Raw genomic sequence first — 19,943 nt, forward strand, 5'->3', positions numbered from 1 at the left:
ACAAAAACTAGAAACATACAATCAGGAAGAAACAAAACTGAATCAGGAAGAAACAAAATCTGAATAGACTGATTACAACTAACAAAAATCGAAAGAGTAATGAAAAAACTCCCAGTAAACAAAAGTCCTGGACTGGATGGCTTTAGAGGTAAATTTTACCAAATGTTCAAAAAGAACACCTATCCTCAAAGTATTCCAAAAAATTCAAGAGGAGGAAAGACTCCCAAACTCATTTTATGACACCAGCATTATCCTAATTCCAAAACCAGATAAAGACACTATGAAGAAGAAAAAGTTATAGGCCAATATCCCTGATTAACAGATACAAAAATCCTCAACAAGCCATGGCTGGTGTGGCTCAGTGGATTGAGTGCTAGCCTGTGAACCAAAGGGTTGGTTGCCAGTTCAATTCCCTGGGCACATGCCTGAGTTGCAGGCCAGGTCCCCAGTAGGAGGTGTGCGAGAGGCAACCACACATGCATGTTTCTCTCCCTCTCTCTCTCCCTCTCTTTCTCCCTCCTCTTCCCCTCTCTCTAAAAATAAATAAAATCATTTAAAAAATCCTTAACAAAATATTAACAAACTGAATTCAGAAACACATTGAAAATATCATATGCCATGGTCATGTGGGATTTATCATGGGATGCAAAGTTGGTACAATATCCACAAATAAACTGTTATATACCACATAAACAAAATGACAGATAAAAATCATATCAATAGGAGCCATGGCTGGTGTGGCTCGGTGGATTGAGCACCAGCCTGTGAACCAAAGGGTTGTTGGTTTGATTCCCAATCAGGACATATGCCTGGATAGTGAGACAGGTCTACTGTAGGGGGCGCACTAGAAGCAACCACACATTAATGTTTCTCTGCCTCTCTTTTTCCCTCCCTTCCCCCCTGCCTAAAAATAAATGAAAAACTAAAAATTAAAAAAAAACCCTTATCAATAGTTGCAGAAAAAACATTTGACAAAATCCAGTACCCATTTATGATAAAAACTCTCAGCAAAGTGGTAATAGAGAGAACATAATGAAGGCCATTTTTGACAAATTCACAGCTAACATCATACTCAAAAGGGAAAAACAAAGTGTTTCCCTTAAGGCTGGGAACAAGATGGAGATGTCCGCTTTCACCACTCTTATTCAGCACAGTACTAGAAGTCCTAGCCACAGCAATCAGACAAGAAGAAATAAAAGGCATCCAAATTGGAAAGGAAAAAGTAAAACTATTATCTGCAGACAACATGATACTGTATATAGAGAACCCTAAAGATTCCACCAAAAAAAAAAACTAGTAGAATAAATCAATTCAGTAATGTAGCTGAATACAAATAATTATCCAGAAATCAGTTGCATTTTTATACACCAATAATGAACTATCAGAAAGGGTAACTAAGAAAACAGTTCCATTTACAATTGTGTAGAAAAATACCTAGGAATAAATTTAACCAAGAATATAAAAGACCTGTACTTGGAAATTATAAGATACTGAAGAAAGGAATTCAAGAAGATACAAATGAATGGTAATATATATACTGTGCTCATGGATAGGAATAATTTACATCATTAAGATACCCAAACTACTCTAAGCAATCTATGGATTCAATGCAATCCCTAACAAAACACTAATGGCTTTTTTTCAGAGAGCTAGAAGAAATATTCCAAAAATTTACATGGAACCACAAAAGATCCCAAATAGTCACAGCAGTCCTGAGAAAAAGTTGGAGGTATCACACTACCTGATGTTAAACTATAATACAAAGATATAGTAATCAAAAACAGTATGATACCAGCATAAAAACAGACATATAGACCAATGGAGTAAAATAGAGAACCCAGAAATAAACTCACATCTATATGGTCAATTAATATTTGACAAAGGAGGTAAGAACATACAGTGGGGTAAAGATAGTCTTTACTATCTTTAATTGGACAGAGACATGCAAAGAAAATGAGACTAGACCACCCTCTTATACCATATACAAGAATAAACTCCATAAGGATTAAAGATATAAGTGTTAAACTCAAAGCCATAAAACTTGTAGGAAAAATAAACATGATAGTCAGTAAAATCTGTGACATTTCTTGTGGCGATATTTTTTCTGGTATCTCTCTTCAGGCAAGAGAAACAAAAGAAAAAAGAAAATGGGACTATATCAAACTAAAAAGTTTATGCATGGAAAAGGAAACCATTAACAAATGAAAAGACAACCTCTGAATAGAATATATTCTCCAATGATATATCCTATAATTGGTTAATATCCAAATTTACAGACACCTCAGATAACTGGACACAAACACAAAGAAGAAAAAAAAACAATCCAATTAAAAAATGGGCACAGGACATGAATAGACATTTCTCCAAAGAGGACACACAGATGGCCAACAGACATATGAAAAGATGCTCAATGTCACTAGTCAGAGAAATACAAATTAAAACCACAATGAGATATCACCTCACACCTGTCAGAATGGCTGTCATCAATAAATTCAGAAACAAGTGACACTTTGTAAAGTATATGATTGTCTAACCACTGTGTTGTACACCTGAAACTAAAAAAAAAAATTTGAATGTAAACTGTAATGAAAAATTTAAAAAAATAAGTGAACAAACAGAAGAAAAACTAACTCAGATACAGAGACGAAACTGATGGTTGCCAGATCAGAGCGGGGCAGGAGGATGGGTGAAAAAGGGAAGGGATTAAGAAGTATAAACTATGATCTCACTGACATGTGGAATCCAATGAACAAAATAAACTCAAGAACAAAACAGAAACAGAGGCATGGATACATGGAACTGACTGACAGGTCTCAGGGAGCGGGGGGCGGGCACTGGAGGAGGTCAGCTTAAGAACATACAAGCACGGCCCACAGACAGCAGTGTGGCGAAGGTCAGGGAGGGGGCTGGGGTGTTGGTGGAGAGGGGCAAAACTGGGAGGACATGGAGAACATCTGTAATAGTGTCAACAAAACAAGTAAATAAAAATATAAGTGCACACTGCCAGTTATAAAAATAGTCATGGGGATGTAAAGTACAGCATAGGGAATATAGTTAATAATACTGTAATAATTGAGTATGGTGTCAGATGGGTACTAGACTTACTGGGATGATCACTTAAGTTATGTGAATGTCTAATCACTATGTTGTATGCCTGAAACTAATATTATATGTCAACTGTAACTGAAAAACAAAGAATTGTACATGTTGTATTTAAAGAGACAATAAAAAAGGAAATTGTCGCCCTGGCTGGTGTAGCTCAGTGGATTGAGTGTGGTCTGAGAACCAAAGCATTGCAGGTTCAATTCCCAGTCAGGGCACATGACTGGGTTGCAGGCCATGGCCCCCAGCAACTGCACATTGATGTTTCTCTCTCTCTCTTTCTCCCTCCCTTCCCTCTCTAAAAATAAATAAATAAAATCTTAAAAAAAAAAAAAAGGAAATTGTCATCAAGTTACTCCTAAGAATAAAAGCTTATTGAATCCCAAGGAAAACCAACTAAGATTTTTTTAAAAGATGCATAAATTTATTAAAACATTGAAGACATTTACCAATTTATTGAAGTAAAAAATAAAAATTCTTAATTAAATCTAGAAACCCAAGAAGTCCTAGGAATTCAGTTTCAAAGGCTTTAGTAAGAATTCCTTGTAAAAGGTATTAATGTTACGTCCTTTGTTAGACTGGTACTCGGAGTACTTCTGATACCATTTCACCCCTGGCCCATTGCCTTGATACGTTAGTCAGCAGTAGCATTGAAACTGTGGATAGATGAGAGTGTCTTGTTCATATTTATCTACATGTAGCACCAGGTTTCCCATTTAATGAAATGCACTCTACAATTCTTTGAAGCAGTAAGCCTTTAGATTCCCATTTTCCCCAGGCAGAGAAGAGCCACTCAAGTGCCTCTGTCCCAACACCTCTGAATTTTTTCAGGAGTTAAAATGCTTGCTGAATCATCGCCACAGGACTCCTGATAGAAATGCAGGTAAAAATGTCCCAGAAGGGTCTTTACTCTGTTCTGTTCTTTAGCATCCCAATATACTTGGCTGGTCACCATTAGGCAGGTACATGTGGGTTAAAAATTTGGGAACTCACAGTAATTTTGTCCACATATAGTTTAATATTGTTGATATAAAGCATGAGAGAAGAACCCGGACCAGCAGTGCATTCCAAGGAAAGATCATTCTGGATGCGAAGAAGCGACAGAAGCCGTCCTACAAGGGGGAGGGAAAGAATTAGATTGTTTCATAATGTTCAAAATCTGAACTCAATGAAAAACACAGGAGGTTTGAGATGACTCCTGGATTTAAAAGTAAAAAAAGGAAATACCAATAGGCAACCTACAATTAGGAACTTTTGATGAGTTGGGATTTGTAAGAAGTGGTCCAATATGGGGCACAGAAAAGAACATACAGGCACTTCACTTTGTCACTTACAGAAGGGACACTCTTCCTTTGACTCCTTTCAAAACTCAAGAGGATGGGAGACCACTACAGACATACCTCATTTCATTAAGCTTCACAGGTGTTGCCTTTTTGTTCATTTTTTTTAAGCACAAACTGAAGGCAAGACCCTTCACTGCAAAAGTATTACTTCACTTTCCTTTGGTGGTCAGAACCGATCCCACAAGATTTCCGAGTTAGGCTTGTATATCATGTTCTTTCCTGAGCAAAGGAGAGATGCCATTTGGGAAACTGAAATCGCTAGGTTGAAAGTTATCACCCGCGACAATACAGCAAGCAGCTCCATTCAGAAAAGTGGAAAGGAAGGGAACTGAAGTCCAGATTCCAGTATTTTAAGTGCATCTGGGAGAATGGTGGGCATGTCCTGTTTACTCACTTGGAGAATTGCGGCTTCAGCATGTTAAACGGTTAGTCCCTTGCTGATGTTGATTAGCTAAAAGAACAAAAAACAATGCTCCCCTGCCTTCCCCCCCTCCAATCAATTTCTTGTAAGTGCAGAGGGCCCATAGGGGCCAAATGCTTGAGGACAAATAGTTCAGATGGAGTTCTTAGCGTTCACAGGCACGGATAGTTGAAGACTAACACACACACCACAAAAAATGCAAGCGTTAATTTTCACACCACAAACTGTTTATACAAGCTCAAGGTTCTGGTTGGATACTACCTGTTCTCTACCAATGGAACCCAACTGATTACCACGGGTCTAGCACAAAACTTCCAACAGTAGGCTTTTTAATAATTTGGCTGTATTTGTTGTATAGTCTGGGTCACTTCAGTCATCGATTCAACTCCAGTTAGGAAGAAAGGAAACAGGATCTAGTTCAGAACCCAGAGAGGCACGCTACCCTCTTATTGAAGGGTGGTGGGGCTTCACCTGACCCTTTGCTCGGTTTAGGAGCTGTAGGCCAAGCGCCTGCCCCTCTAGCCTAAACCACAGAGACCAAATGGAATACAGCTGAAAGCCAGGGCGCTTGGATATCTCCCAACCGAGGGCTGGGCACAGGGGATTAGAAGTTAAGGAATCTTGAGTCAGCACCACCACTGGGTGTTGGCGCACACTCAACAACACTGTGGCCTCCACTCTTCCTGACAGGTGTGGGGGCGGGAGAAGGCGGTGGCTTTTCATTTTCACGTTTCAGGCAGAGCTGTGGGGTCAATGAGTATGAGTCTCTCCAAAGGTGCGCTTAACAGAGGAGAAAGAACCCACCTGGCCTGGACCACCCACTGCTGATTTACCAGCTCGGGGATCTCTGTATGAGCAAAGTATCCAGACCTAATGCGAGCGCATCCTAAAACTCGGAGGGCGAGCAAGGTCAAGGCCAAAGTAGGCAAATCCAAGTCGTGTGCAGCTGCTTCTGAATTAAGAGAGCCGTCTAGAAATAGGGTAGTTTCTGTCAGCCTGACTTCAAGAGAGGAGAACCGGAATTCACAACGAACGTCGCAGTGTTGCTGAAACGAAGACCCCAAGGAGCTGGCGCCACTGGGTCGCTCTGGGTGCCAGCCGTGTGGGGACGTCCCAGCTGACCGCCCCGCCCGGGGTCTCGCGCCCCGCGCCCTACTCACCCAGCCGCCGTGTGCCTCCAGCCAGGCGCGGTGCTCCACGGTGAGCCAATTGCACAGAAAGGCCACCAGCCTCCGGCAGTCCCGGCCAACGTCTGCCTCCCACTCCTTCAGTTCCCACGCGTGCCTTGCCGGCGGTCTCTCCAGCAGGATCCCCGCGAAAGTCACGAGCGCCACCACCTTGCCCCAGCTGGGGAATCCGCGTTGTCGGACCATCTTCTGTGCCACATTCGCCACCACCTGCAGGCGGTTTCCCTGATATCCGCGGTAGCGGGACCTACTGAGGTGGTAACGTAGCCGTAACCGCAGGGCCAAGCAGCGCAGCAAGGCGGCCTCGGGCGTGGACGGCCGCCGCCCGGCGGTGCCAGGCACCCGGGCGCAGTATTCCAGGTAGTCCGCCAGCAGCTGCTCAGTGCGCTGCCTCAGCTCGTCCCCCATAGCTCGGCCTCCGCCGGGGGTCCTGGCTAGGGCCCGCTTTTCAGGCTGCAACTCTCCCCGGGGAGGGGCTACCGGCCCCGCCCCGCCCCGCCGGGGCAGTAGAGTTTTGCAGGTCGGGTGAGGAGCCTTTCACGCGAATCCCAACAGCACCTGTGCGGGTGCCAAAAACGAGGCTCAGCCTTGTGCTGGTGTTCACGTAGCAATCAGGGGCAGAGTGAGACTCTTCTAGGGTTATTGTTTAGCTCTCCGCCTGGGGCCTAAGAACCTGGAGGGGACAGTGTGGAAAGTTGGGCCAGACATTTGTCTTCTATTAAGGAGAGGTTGACAAAAGCCACTCACAGACTTCATTGGCGGCTCACGTGCGAGGATGATCAGTAACTCGCAATTGTGTGTGGAAGATCCTTTCTTTGGGTCTGGTATATGTGGCAGGATAATTCTCTGTGGGCTGCTCGAATGCCAATATATTGGCGGCATTCATTCACTCATATTTATTCAGAGCCCCTGGGGTGCTCCTAGCACTGGAGATGTAACGAAGAACAAGACATGTGGTCCCTGCTTTCAAGGACCCTACAGTCTAGTGATGGGACAAAGACACAGACCACCACAGTGGAGTTTAATTATGGCCATAATATAACAGGAGAAGCCGAGGGCATATCAACTCTAGGTTAATGGCTGCTGGATTGCTACCATTCTCACACTGTTTAGAGTTCTCTTTACTTTTTACTGGCCAATCCTTCATTACTCCAATCCCCTGCTTTAGTTAGTACTTCTTATTTGAATCCTCGTCTGTTCACATTACTCTATGGCTTATTTCTCCTAATTGGACACAGCCTGATACAGAATTGGTACCAGCAGTGAAATTTCTAGGGGTCCAGTGGTCCAAGCATGTCTCACCTAGGGTAAAAGAGGAGTTGCTTCATCTTGCACCATCTACAAAAAAAAAAAGAGGCATAATGCTTGGTAGGTCAGTTTGGATTTCGGAGGCAACACACACTACATCTGAGTGTGTGATGCAACCCATCTATAGGCAGGTGGTTTGGGGAGCAGAACAAGGGAAGGCTCTGTGGAACATTCAGGCTGCGGTATAAACCGCTCTGCCACTTGGGCCTTATGATCCAACACATCCAGTGACACTTGTGTCAAACAGGGATGCTGTGTGGAGCCTCTGGCAAACACCAATAGCAGAATTACAGTGTAGACCTTTAGGATTTAGAAGCAAATTTATGTCTTCTTCTGCAGATAAATATTCTCCTTTTGAAAAGCAGGTTCTGGCTTGTTCCTGGGCCTTGGTAGAGGCTGAATGCCTAGCCAAGGGGCATCAGGTCACTATGCACCTTGAGTTGCCATCGTGATATGGATGTTGTCGGACCCACCTAGTCGTCGGGTTGGGTGTGCACAGCAGTGATCTCTCATCAAGTGGAGACGGTGTAAGAGACTGAACTCGGGCAAGTCCACTGGGTGCAATCAACGGCACAAGCAGGTTGCTTTGCCTCTTCCCTCACTCCACACCTATGGCTTCCAGGGATTTGCTTCTGGCCAGGTGACTGAGGGAAAGAAACTCAAGCCTGGATTACAGATGGGCCTATGTGATATGTTGGTACCACATGAAAGTGGACAGCTGTGACATCACAGCCCTACTCAGGAGTGACTGTGAATGGACAGGGTGGTGAAGGAAAATCCACCCTTTGGGCTGATATTCAAGCCACATGGGACGGTCCACTATGTCTGGGGTGCGAAATGGCCAGAGCACAGGCAGACCTACATAGATTTATGGGCAGTCACCGATGATTTGGCTGGATTGCCAGGGCCTTGAAAGAAACAAGATTGGAAGAGTGGTCACCAGGAAATCTTAGAAAGAGAGGTATGTGTCTGGACCGCTCTGAGTGGGCACAGACTGAAGTATTTGTGCCCCATTGCATGCCCCACAGTAAGCCACTACAGAGGGGACAAAATTCTGTGCTCTGTGAATGTCAGAGAGCTTCTTTACCCAGCCACTGTAGTGCTTGCTTACACCATGAATAAGGAGGCCAGGGCAGTAGGTGGAGAGGATGTGGTGGCAACAGAATTCTCTCTGCAAAGGCTGGTCTGCCAGTGCCAGTGATCCCTTTACAGTGAGCCAAATGAATCTGGTCAGCAGGGAATGAATCTCTGTACATCAGATTCCCACTTGAACTGGTTTTGATGTCTATGGGTTCCCTCTTCAATTGAGTTAAATACCAATTATATCTTAGCAGCAAGCACAGAGGAGTAGCTTGGGGGTGAGTGACAAGTCCTCTGGCCCTGCCGTTGATGACTCTAAATTATCAGTTGAACAAAACAAATGAAGAGATTAACCTCCACACAGAATTTCTGATGCACACGATGCGAGGAGGCAGTTGGCGGACAGACTTGATTAAAACCCTGGCGCTGCCACTTAGAAGCTGCAACGGTGAGCGGCTTGTTCCACTCTCCCAGCCTCGATCTCCTCACTTAATAGGTGGGGGCAAAAAACCGCACCTTTGGGCTGCTACAGGGTTCCACGAGCTGGTGTGTGCGAAGTGCTTAGCGCAATGCCTGGAACAGAGTAAATGCTCTTTACTGAGAAGAGTTTATTGGTAGTACGAACCAGGGTCACCATGCTCACTTCACCCACTTTTAACCAAAAAATAAAATGTGACATTTGGTAAGCCTTACCTATATGCTATTTTTTTAATACTGAAAAGAGCTAGAGACTGACTGCCTATTTTTTATATCAGACTTATATAGCATATATATTACCATGTATATTTTAACAGCTTTGAGTCCCTCTCCATTCCTCCCACTCCCAGCCCTAAGTAACCACCAGTCTGTCTGCCGCCTCTATGGATCTGCCCATTCCATTTCACACACACAGGATCATGCCATATGTGCCCCTGTGTGTCTGGCTTCTTTCACTTAACACAATGTTTTCACGGTTCATCCGGTTGTAGACTGTGCCTGTACTTCACTCCTTTTATTGCCAAATACCATCCCTTTGTGTGGATGTATTAACACCATGTTTTTGTTCAGCCTTCCACCGGTTGTTGAACATTTGAGTTCTTCCATCCTGGGCTGTTTATGAATACTTGCATTCCAGTTTCTGTGTGGATGTAAGTTTTCGTTTCTCTTGGGTGTAGACCTAGGAGGAGGAGGCCACCTGTCACAGGTGGGCGGTGGGGGGGGGCACAGATGAAAACAGTGACCTCTGCTTCGTTTCCTGATGGATGACAACATTGAGTGGTGTGTTGGTTAGATGACGTTGGGTTTGAATACAGGCATTTCCTGTTGCCAGTCTTTACACAAGTGCTCACACCGTACCTACACTTAGTTGTTCATATTTATTTACTGGTTAAATAGTCCAGAGCGCCATTCCCAATCCCTTCTCCTCACCAGAGGATCTGCATCCTTTTTACAAAGACATAAAAATATTAATTTCATTTCTTTCATCAGAAATGGCCAAGCCCTGGTGGTTGTGGCTCAGTGGGTTGAGCACCCTCCTGTGAACCAAAGGGTCGCAAGTCTGATCCCTGGTCAGGGCACATGCCTGGGTTGCGGGCCAGGTCCCCAGTTGGGGGCATGCAAGAGGCAACCGATTGATGTTTCTCTCCCTTTTTGCCTCCCTTCCCCTCTAAAAATAAATAAATAAAATTAAAAAAAAAAAAAGCAGAAATGGCCAAGAGTCAGCTCACTGTGGAGAATGGCCAGTTCCAAAGGCCACCCTAGCTCCAGCCAGGTCCTCTCTAGGAGAATGAGGGGGTCTGTGCTATGACTTGAAACACAACCTGATTCTCTCCTATCATAATTGAGACGGTTCAGACTCCTGTTCCCACAAGGTATCCACAGAAGTAAGATTCATTGAGAGCTTTCCTCCAGTTGCCCCACCTCAGTCCTGCCTAGCCCCGAGCTCTGGGGGGTGGGGAGGGAGGCTTATGGATCTGTATTTTTAACCTGTTGTAGACCTAGCAGCCAGTTGGGAAATGCAGATCTGCAAACCCCTGCTCAGTCAGCTCGCCTGGACCTGGGGGAAAGCCATATGAAGTGCTGTGGTTCCAACCTCAACCTCAGTTAATCTTCTAATCCAGGGGTGTCAAACTCATTTTCACCGGGGGCCATATCAGCCTCACAGTTGCCTTCAAAGGGCCAAATGTAATTTTAGTCCTGTATAAATGTAACAACTCCCTAACCAGGGGCGAGGAGCTCACCGCCGGGTAACACAAGGTGGAGGGCTGGATTCGGCCTGCGGGCTTGTTTGCCGCCTGTGTTCTGCCCCATCGGCTGGGCTTACCCCTGCATCTCGAGGGTCCTCCTTTGGAAAAGATTTCCAGGGGTTCACAGGCTCGGTCGGTCTCTAGACTTTCCTATCGGCTCTCTGTGCCCCTGCAGGATCTCTTATGTGGCCTGTGGCCACCCCAAAGAATCCTCTGAGGGTCCCTCCTCAAGACTCCTTCCTTGATTACCCTGCATTCTTCCTCCCCCCCTTCCAAGCTCCTATGAAGGCCTTAATGGCCTCAGGGAGGTCTCGCTCATTAGCCCAGATCAGCTGTTTTCAGAGTGTGGTCCCCACACTCAGGGTCTCTGAGACCCTGTCAAAGAGTCCTCTAAGGTCAAAATTACTTCCATAATAATAATCACTTTTTTTCCTGTATGTGTGACTTTTTAAATGCTTGTTCTCTCAGCTTTCTAGAAGCTACTGATGTGTGATGAAAGTATCACCAGTGGAAGGGGTGACTGTATTCTTGTGCTTTATAATTATTCTCAGTTCTAACTACTAACGATAAATATTGATAAATATAACTCACATAAACAAAAATGTCTTTGGGGCCCTCAAGTTTTGAAAGTATAGAGGGATTTTAAGACCCAAAACTCTGAGAACCACTGGCCCAGATGGATTCCTAACTGGTGATAATTAGATACATGAGTGGGGGCTGCTTATGGAGAGGGAGGACATGGGGGAGAAAAGAATGGCGAGCAGGGAGGAAGGGAGGTGAGAAAAAGGGGGAGAAAGAAAAGAGAGAGGAGACAGATGGGGCAAAAGGAGGAGGGAAGAAATGGGAGGGGCTGCGGGAGAGAAGGGAGGGGGAGGTAACGGGAAAGGGAGGAGGGGAGGGGACGGTGGGTAGACAGACATGAAGGTTGGAAACAGATGTGCCAAAGGCTGAGGTAGTTACTTCACGTACTTCGTGCTGGACCGTTCCATCGATGAGAAAACTGAGGCTGAAATTTGGATGTTATCATATGTCTTGTAAAAGGGGTAGAGCTGGCTCTGAACCTAGGGTCACATCCTTTGTCACCCTGCTGTCCCCCTTGACTTACAGATGAGTCTAAAGTGTCAATGCTGCCACCTCCTAGCCAGCTGGCCAAACAACTACAGGATGCAAAGCCTTTATGACCCTGTGCTGCCATTAAGCTACTTACAACCCAGGGAAGGGTGTGAAGGAGGTCAAGGGGTGGGACGTGGAGCGCCTTCCGAGGGACTCTGGCTCATTCCAGAGCAGGCTGCAGCGGGACCTGGGGTCAGGGAGGCGGGCCGCCCTGCCCAGAGCAGCTTTATTTCCGTTCGCAGGCATTTTCCGTAAACACCCATCAGGACCCACCTCCTTCCCGGACTGGCTCCCTTCCCACCCAGCCCCCTCTACTCTGCCAGGCGTGTCCGAGGCTGTGCATACCTGTGGGCACACCCATTTGTCCCCTTCACCACCATCAGTTTGGTAGGTTTGCCTCCAAGTCCTCTTAAAAAAGGAAAAACTGTTTGAAAAACTCCAGTCAGCCTTATTATCGATAAGCAAAATACAATTTATTACTTGGAGTTTACCTTTGAGTCTCCACATGGTGTATTTCCAACCAAGTTTTCATCAATAAATACTAAGCAACACCCACTGTGAGATGGAATGCTTATAAGGGAGGTGGCTTACTGCTCGTGGGGTAAGTATTCTACAAAATACTTTCACAGGGCCCTTAAAGTCGCTTTTTTAACTGAAAAGTTATGGCCTCTTTTGCGCATATACTGAAGACGCGCTCCACCTCTGCAAACATACGGCTGGAAGTTGCTGTCCCTCCCTCTAGGTGACTTTCCCTTTGCCCTGCCTTCCTTTGCTTCTGGGAGGCCCAGGTCAGAGTGCAGAGGCCTGAAAGGGTCTGTGGGAGAGGGAAGGGGAGGCCATGACAGGAGACCAGGAGCTTAGGCCTTTCCTGAACCCCAGCCAGACGGATCCCGTGGGGGAAGGGGCGTGACTGAGAAACGGTCCCTCTGGACCATGTTCTCTTCTTCCCTCTGGGCTCCTCAGAGGCAAACAGGGGCCTTTTATATTGCTTTCTCCCACCAGGGCTGTTGTGTACTAAAACCCTCACAAATCACTGAATATAACCATTTTCTTTATTTTTAAAAAAACTGATGGAAAAGATAGCCTGGCTGATTTTTGACTGACTGGTCCATTATGATACCTAACCAAGTAGTTTTGAGCACTGTCCTGGCACCCCCCTGAGGCTTCAGGAATGCCAGGTCCAGGCCTATCCAATGGCTGTGCTGGCTCTGGCTCCGCAAGGGACTCTGAGCAGCAGAACTGGGGCTGGGCCCATCAGCCAGAACTAGCCCTAAGGGAGGGGTCAGGCTGGAGCAGGGCTGAGAGCAGACCGGAGAGCCAGGGGACTCCGCATACCCAACCCTCGGGCCCCACAGGGCCGGCCCGGCAGACCCTAGGCCACCTGCCGCCTCACCCAAGAATCATTTTGGGTATCTGAGGTGACTTTTTTCTTCCTCAATGCATGCCATCTTTATGAGTAAGGAATTTTCTAAAACAAAGAATAAGCCTCTATACCTTTAAAAACAAAACAACAAAAAAGGAAAAGCGTGGATCCTATAACAAAAGCACTTGGTATCTTCTAGAAGGAATTGCTGGATTTCAAATAAAGACAAGCTATCTTTTGTTATTATTCCAATATAAGACAAAGACATCATTGTTTGAAACCTATCAATTAATTTGTATATGCAATTACCCTCAATGCAATGAGTGCAATGGACATGGACGAAATCTACTTTAGCTCATTCTAATGTGTCTAATATGGGTGATAGGTTTTTAAACCAGCTTCCCCACACAGAAAGGTTTTGGTTGCTCTGAGGAGCCTTTGTGTCAGGAACAGCATCAGCTCTTCCCTCGAAAGGAAGTGCTCGGCCAAGTGCCCACACTTCTGTCAATCATCATGTAATTCGTAAACCGAACACCCGTCTGTTTCAGGCCTGTCTGTGCTTTGTGCCTAACAGTTCACACAGGCAAAAACGCTTTATCTGGAAAAGGACAGTATGATGTAGAATGGAAACGATACTTTTACCATAAAACACGTTTAAAAAAGGGGTTTTGTCTAACTACATTTGGATAAAATGGAACTTCCTTCTGGAACGGATCAGATGACACGGTCCTCCTCACCCCGCCCACGAACCTCGGCACTCCCAGAGGAAGGCTGAAGGCTCCCGAGGCCGCAGTGCACAGCGAGGGAGACCAGTCTTGAAAGTGCGCTGAAGACAAGTTTGATTCAAGGAAATACCTTGAAATATGTTAACTGCTAAATTCTGTTGGTAACAGAATCAGTTGAGAGTGGTATAATTAAGAATAATCTTAAAAATGAATAAATTTTAAAAAGTGTTCAAAATGAAAACAAAACAAACCAAAACGCTGTACTTGAAGGTGCTCTCCCAGGGCTGAAGGCTCACAGCGGCGTTTCCCGGGGTGGCAGTTCTAACAGTGATCCTGGAGGTGTCTGGTGAACTTCCGGCCACGGAGCTGCTCCCTTGAGCGCGGTGGCGATACACTCTCACATCCTCCAAAAGTCAGCTCTATTTACACGTGACGATTCAAATTCTAACCTCAGGTATCTAAGCGTGTATTGTGAGGAGATGATCAAGCCCAGACCTGCAAAGACACAGACAGATAACTGTCAGTCCCTTCGTAGTTAACAACTTGTAAAACCTGAGTTTAAAAGGATAAAATCAGTCTCTTTACACACCCACACACTCCATCCAAAATACAGCACGTGCATGTCTTGGAAAATATAACGCTCTACTCTTGACAACTCAAAAGCGCTGTTTGGGCCTAATACCCCCTCTCCCTTAGTAAACTGTCTGAAGGGCATCTGTGGCCTCCTACTAGGGCCGACGGGGAACTCTTAGATTGACAGCGAACCACCCGTACCCACACAGCTTTCTGGGTGCAGTAACACGACTTTACTAATTGAGGCAATTGCTGCCTAGGATAGTGAAGTCACAAATAACTTTGTTTCAGGAATTTTGCAAAAATAATTTTACCTTTTTATCCCACAAATAGACTACTCAAGTATCCTCTTTAGAGGAGACCCACTTCTCAGAAAAAATACATAGCATCAAATGACCACTCACTTTTCAAGAACATCTTCAAAATACCCCCCTGCCCCGGCCTGTGTCCAGCAATCTTAAACTCTCCTGCCACACACATTTGTCTACTCCTAGTTAAGTCCCTCCATCAAAAGATCTGCCTTAAACCCCTGAAACTCAAATATCTGCCTTTGCTCTTCCCTTCTAAGATAGTACTAAGACTGTCCAGTTAATGGTCTTCCACATTGGGGTAAGCTCTGCTTTACAAACAGGCGATTTTAGTAGTATTTCTGGGGAGCCAACAAAGCCACAGATCTTTTTGAGAATCTAAAAAAAAAAAAAAAAAGGCCATGAGGAGGCACTTCCCAGAAAAAAGCACACATGCAAACTGGCATATAATTTCAGGGACTTTAGGGGCCTCCGGGAGCCGTTCTGTGGGCCCCACAGGGGTCTGCAACCACAGAAGGACCCTGCACTTCTGGGAGGCGAGACTGGCAACCTGTGGTTTGTCAAAGGCTAGACTCAGAAGAATCAGACTTTTAGGGTCAAAAGGAACCTTTTGGATCACCTAGCCCAACTATTCCCTCAACTATAAGCTGATACATAGTTGTGTAATCTGTGCTTGAACACCTGAGTGAATGGGGAACTACCTACCAGGCCACTTGTTCCTTTTGTGGCTGTGAGCAGAGCTCAAATTAGAGCTCCAGGTGGCTGTCTGGGCCCGCCCTAGCTCCCTGACTTCTGTTTGCAGGAAGGCCAATCACTCCTCTTCTCATACACACAGTAAAACAGGAGAACTCCTCTCTTACCCGTAGGGTGTGATCCCATGACCCTGAGCAAAAAGCAGTCCCATCAGGGGAAACTCGGAGAGTACTGACACGGTTTTCATGTCCAAACAGGATGGAGACTCGAGACCCCTTGAGAACATCCCAGACATTGATGGTATAATCGTTGTATCCAGCAAACAGTAAGCGACCTGGAAGCAGGATATGATGATTATTAAACGACTTCCTTCCTTCCCGTTTTTCTTTTTGTCACTCTCACCTGCTGGATTGCTCATTTGTTCGTTCGTTCGTTAGTTCATTCATTCACTGTTTGTTTGTTTGTTCATTCATTTAATAACCAGTGACTTAGTGCCCACCCTGTGTCAAGTACTGTGCTTTGCCCTGGGGATTCAGAGAGGAGAGAGCACAGTTGTCCCCCACTGTGGAGGGTGGCAGTCGCAGGTAGACACATAAATCATTGTAGCACCATGTGGTAAGGGCTATAATGGAAGTGCTTAGTTATGTGCTACGTGCTACCATAGGGTAAGAAGGATCAAGGAGGGCATTGCAGAGGAAGCGACATTTGAGTTGGTTCTTGAGGACCGAATAGGAGTTTGCCAAGCAAAGAAAGGAGAAAAGATGTTTCAGGCAGGAGTAGCAGTGTGCACGCACACAGGCTCAGATGCAGAGGCGGGGGTGTCTGGGGACACTGAATGGTCCAGTGACCCAGCATACCAGTGCTGCTTAACGTTCACTAGCAGCCTCTGCAGCTGGGAGGGCGGAGGTGCCACGAGCTTAGGGCACTGAGAAAGGGACTACGGCTTCCCTCCTTCCACCTCTGAAAAAAGTCCTTTCTGAGGATGAAGGGCAGAATGGAAGGCTGGGGAGGAAATGCCTGGAGGCACTGCACACGTGCGCGTGAATCCACCCCTGAATACCGGGAGAACAGTATCAACGGGCACAGCCTTCATTTCCCCTGAAGTGAACGGGCTGAAGGCGGGGAGAAGCGGGGGTCAAGAACCCCGGGGAGGGGACATCTGGCACAACAGCAGACCACTCAGCAGATGGGCATACAGAACTCTGCCTGAGGGGCCGCTTGACAGGGAGCTGCGTTTCACTTAGGTCCTGTTTCACAGTCCTGGGAAAGTTTCTGAAATAAAATCTTACCACTGAGGGAGAAGTCCACGCTGGATGCTCCAAATATGATACTCTCTTTGGAATAGATGGCGACCTCCCTGTCTGCCCGGAGGTCGTAGAGGCGACACTGGGGAGCAAACACAAAGAAGCACGCACTTCTGGCTGCAGTTCGGTGAGGCGAAGACCCGGAGCCAACGCCAACGGCTTGTGCACTTTGAGAGGTTAGGGAAATACCCCTTTGGTTTTCTCTCCTGGTATTTTCTCCCTCAATCCCAATTTCCACTAATCTCCATGATCAGTGGAGATTTAAAGAAACAGCAAATACAGAAGATTTCTTCAGGTACAAAAACAAAAATGAAACCCATTCTTTTTTCTGATGAAGGATACATGTTAATTGTATAAAATTCAGAAAAACTCATAAATGCAGAAAAAAGAAAATGAAAGCCACCCCGAATCCTAGAGGTATTTACTAATATCTATGTCCTTCAGTCTTGCTTCTATTTTTATGTGTGTAATTTTTTCATATTATTAAATAATCTTACCCCCCCAAGATTAACATGGTTGTTGAATATTCTTCATATAGATAAAGCAGAATCTATTTAGCCATCCTCTGTTAAGTGTTTTGCTTGTGTCTAATTTTTTTAATAATAAAGTTCTAGACATGTCTGTCTCTACCATGGTGACCACTCTTATGTAAAAATCCTTGATATTTTCCTTACAACAGCTAAGGAATAGAATCTAGAATAGAATTCCAAGGAAAAGCATGTCTAGATCAAAAAGGGAGGAGATATTTCGAGCGTTCTTACGCCACACCACAAAACTGCTTTCTGGAAGGCTGGCACCCCGGGCCCCGGTTCAGGCTCATCCCAGGCCCTTCCCCGAGTCGTCTCAGCCACTGAGCGTTTCTCTAGCGTCGGAGCACCTGACCACTGAAACTTGCATTTCTTGGATTAGAGATAACTTTAAAAACATTTTAAGTTTATTTGCTATTTTGGACGTACTGCTTTGTAAGTGGTCTGTATTATATCCTTTTTTAAAAATTGGAATATTTATCTTATTGATTATGCAACACCATTCATTCTTAAGGATTTCAACTTGGTCTGTCATACACATAGCAAGGATTTTCCAAAATGTATACACTATATTTTGTTATACATTTTCTGACATACAGAAGTTTTAAATTTTCACTATTATCAAACTCACAATCTATTCCTTTGCAATTTCTTCCACAGTAGTAAATCAGCATGAAAACTTTATTTAATAGATATTTGGTATTTTCAGAGCACAAGAAGGTATTTTTTATTCTCTTAAAAAATCAGTCAACAAAAGTTTTCAATTAGTATCAAAAGCCTTAAAACTAGTTCAGGTCTGAGAATGAATTCTAAGTAAACAATGAGAGGTTCCAAAAATATTCACGTATAGCAGTGTTTTTTAACAGAAAAAGAAAACACAAAATCTTGACATCCTAAATGCCCAAAACTTGGAGATGAGTAAAAGTAAATGATGGCATGTCTACAATGTGGGAAACTACTCTATCATTAAGAAAATATAATGTAGAAAAACATTTACTGGCATGGGAAAATGTTCACGATCTATTACTAAGTGAACAAAAATTACAAAGCACTTTTTTAAAAGAAAAGGGACAGGAATCCATGCAATTGTGATCTTTCTTGGGTAGGGAGATTAAGATAATTCAATCTTTCCCCAAATTTTCTTCATTGAATATACATTATTTTTGCGATCTGAAAAAAGTTATTTTAAAAAATAAACTGAAGTGAGCACATCTCTTTCAAATGGGAAAAGCTCCTGGTAACTTAGAGACATACCGTAGCGTCATCGGACCCTGAAGCAAAGGCATCTCCACTTGGGTAGTACCTGCAAGAGAGGAAGTTTGGGGAGAAAGCACTTTATTCAGAGTGGTGCTCCCACTCCTGGATGCCCATCAGAGCCTGGGCCAGGCCCTCGGAAGCAGAATCTCCACTTCTAGTGTCAGAAAGACCACTTGGCACAGAGGCAGGAAGAGAAACTCCTCTGGCAGACCCACAGTCCTCTGGTTTTCTCCTCTATAAATAGGGGACAGTGACACTGGCCCTGCAGAGTGTTGGTGAGGAGTAAATGAGATAATACGGGTATCTCCACCAGCCATGGAGAACAGGGCAGGTCACTGTACCGTAGTTTTCCTCCATCACATACCTCAGTCCCAAGACTTGGCTCTGAGCTCAGGGGTGAGAAAGTGGCTATAAACACAGACACTGCAGTCAGGACACAGAGCCCCATGCAGAGCTCTGCACTGACCTCTCACTACATGGGGGACTTGTGGTAAGTGACGTCACCTTGCCCAGCCTTGGTGTCCTCACCTGAAAAGTGAGGATGACAATGCACATTCCCTGGTGTCAAAATGAAACAAGACAGTATATGCAAAGGATGGGGCATGGTACCAAACACAAAGCATTCACCAAACAATGATTATTTCCGTCCCAGTCATTCTCTCGTCCATGATTGGGCTTCCTGGAGGGCAGGAAGCCTACGCTGAGACCGGATGGAACGATAGCCGTTAGAAGAAGAGGGTCTAGGGTAGAGGCAAAGCAGAGGGGAGAGAATGTGCATTTTTAACTGTGTTTCATGAAAACATAAGGATTTGACTTAGTTTTGTGGATATTCTATCTTGCACCTTAGTAACTTCATTTACTATCTGTGTAAATTCTGGATTAATTGCCCTTGATTTTCTGGGTAATTGTTGGACATTTGCAAAAAGTGATAGTCTTTTTCCTTTTACCTTATATCCTATTTGAGCGCAGGGAGCTGGACAATTCTAACATTTCTACTACTAAAGTAAGTAAGTCTTCTTATTTCATTCTTATTTTTAAGGGGAACAAGTCTAGTATTGCCCACTAAGCATAATGAAGATGCTTGGGTGATTATATGTTATATACGTACTGTCTGGACAGTGCCGTCTTCCAAATTTCTAAGTCCTGGCCTCTGTCTTGGGATCCAGTTCACAGAGCCTGCATGTCGTTTGTCCTTTTTCGTGTCACCCTATGGAACTGGGGCTCAGGGAACCGGCACAAAAATGCTGACACTCTGCCTAGTGCCACCGCTCTGAGTAGTAACCTATCCTTCATCTCTAACCCAGGAGACTCGTGTCTTCTACCAGCATCCATGAGATTGCGGCAACCTAACTTGGAGCTTGCAGGACGGGTAAGATCTCAGAATATTCCCAATTCTAGACATTTCTGCCTCTAC

General features: G+C 45.0%; 2 protein-coding genes across 5 annotated transcripts in view; both read right to left on the reverse strand.

Annotated features, from left to right (window-relative positions):
* Positions 1-3,545: 3,545 nt before the first annotated feature.
* BCL2L10 (BCL2 like 10) lies at positions 3,546-7,525 on the reverse strand. The gene is made up of 3 exons (XM_045822731.1): positions 7,356-7,525; positions 6,027-6,611; positions 3,546-4,214 (listed from the first exon to the last, which is right to left on the reverse strand). The coding sequence occupies exons 2-3, from the start codon at positions 6,459-6,461 to the stop codon at positions 4,092-4,094; spliced, it is 558 nt and encodes a 185-aa protein (XP_045678687.1). The 5' UTR covers positions 6,462-6,611; positions 7,356-7,525; the 3' UTR covers positions 3,546-4,091.
* Positions 7,526-12,230: 4,705 nt separating this feature from the next.
* The window catches only part of GNB5 (G protein subunit beta 5), a 41,044-nt gene continuing 33,331 nt past the window's right edge, over positions 12,231-19,943 (reverse strand). For all 4 annotated transcript variants that reach the window (XM_045822726.1, XM_045822727.1, XM_045822729.1 and 1 more), the window contains 4 exons: positions 18,527-18,575; positions 16,731-16,827; positions 15,609-15,775; positions 12,231-14,362 (listed from right to left, as the gene is read on the reverse strand). In XM_045822726.1, the coding sequence (XP_045678682.1) occupies positions 14,351-14,362; positions 15,609-15,775; positions 16,731-16,827; positions 18,527-18,575 (325 nt within the window). In that variant the 3' untranslated portion in view covers positions 12,231-14,350. The remainder of the gene's footprint in view (positions 14,363-15,608; positions 15,776-16,730; positions 16,828-18,526; positions 18,576-19,943) is intronic.

This window comes from Phyllostomus hastatus, unplaced genomic scaffold (assembly GCF_019186645.2).
Source record: "Phyllostomus hastatus isolate PE091 unplaced genomic scaffold, TTU_PhHast_1.1 phas_scaffold_501, whole genome shotgun sequence".
Classification (NCBI taxonomy): Eukaryota; Metazoa; Chordata; class Mammalia; order Chiroptera; family Phyllostomidae; genus Phyllostomus; species Phyllostomus hastatus.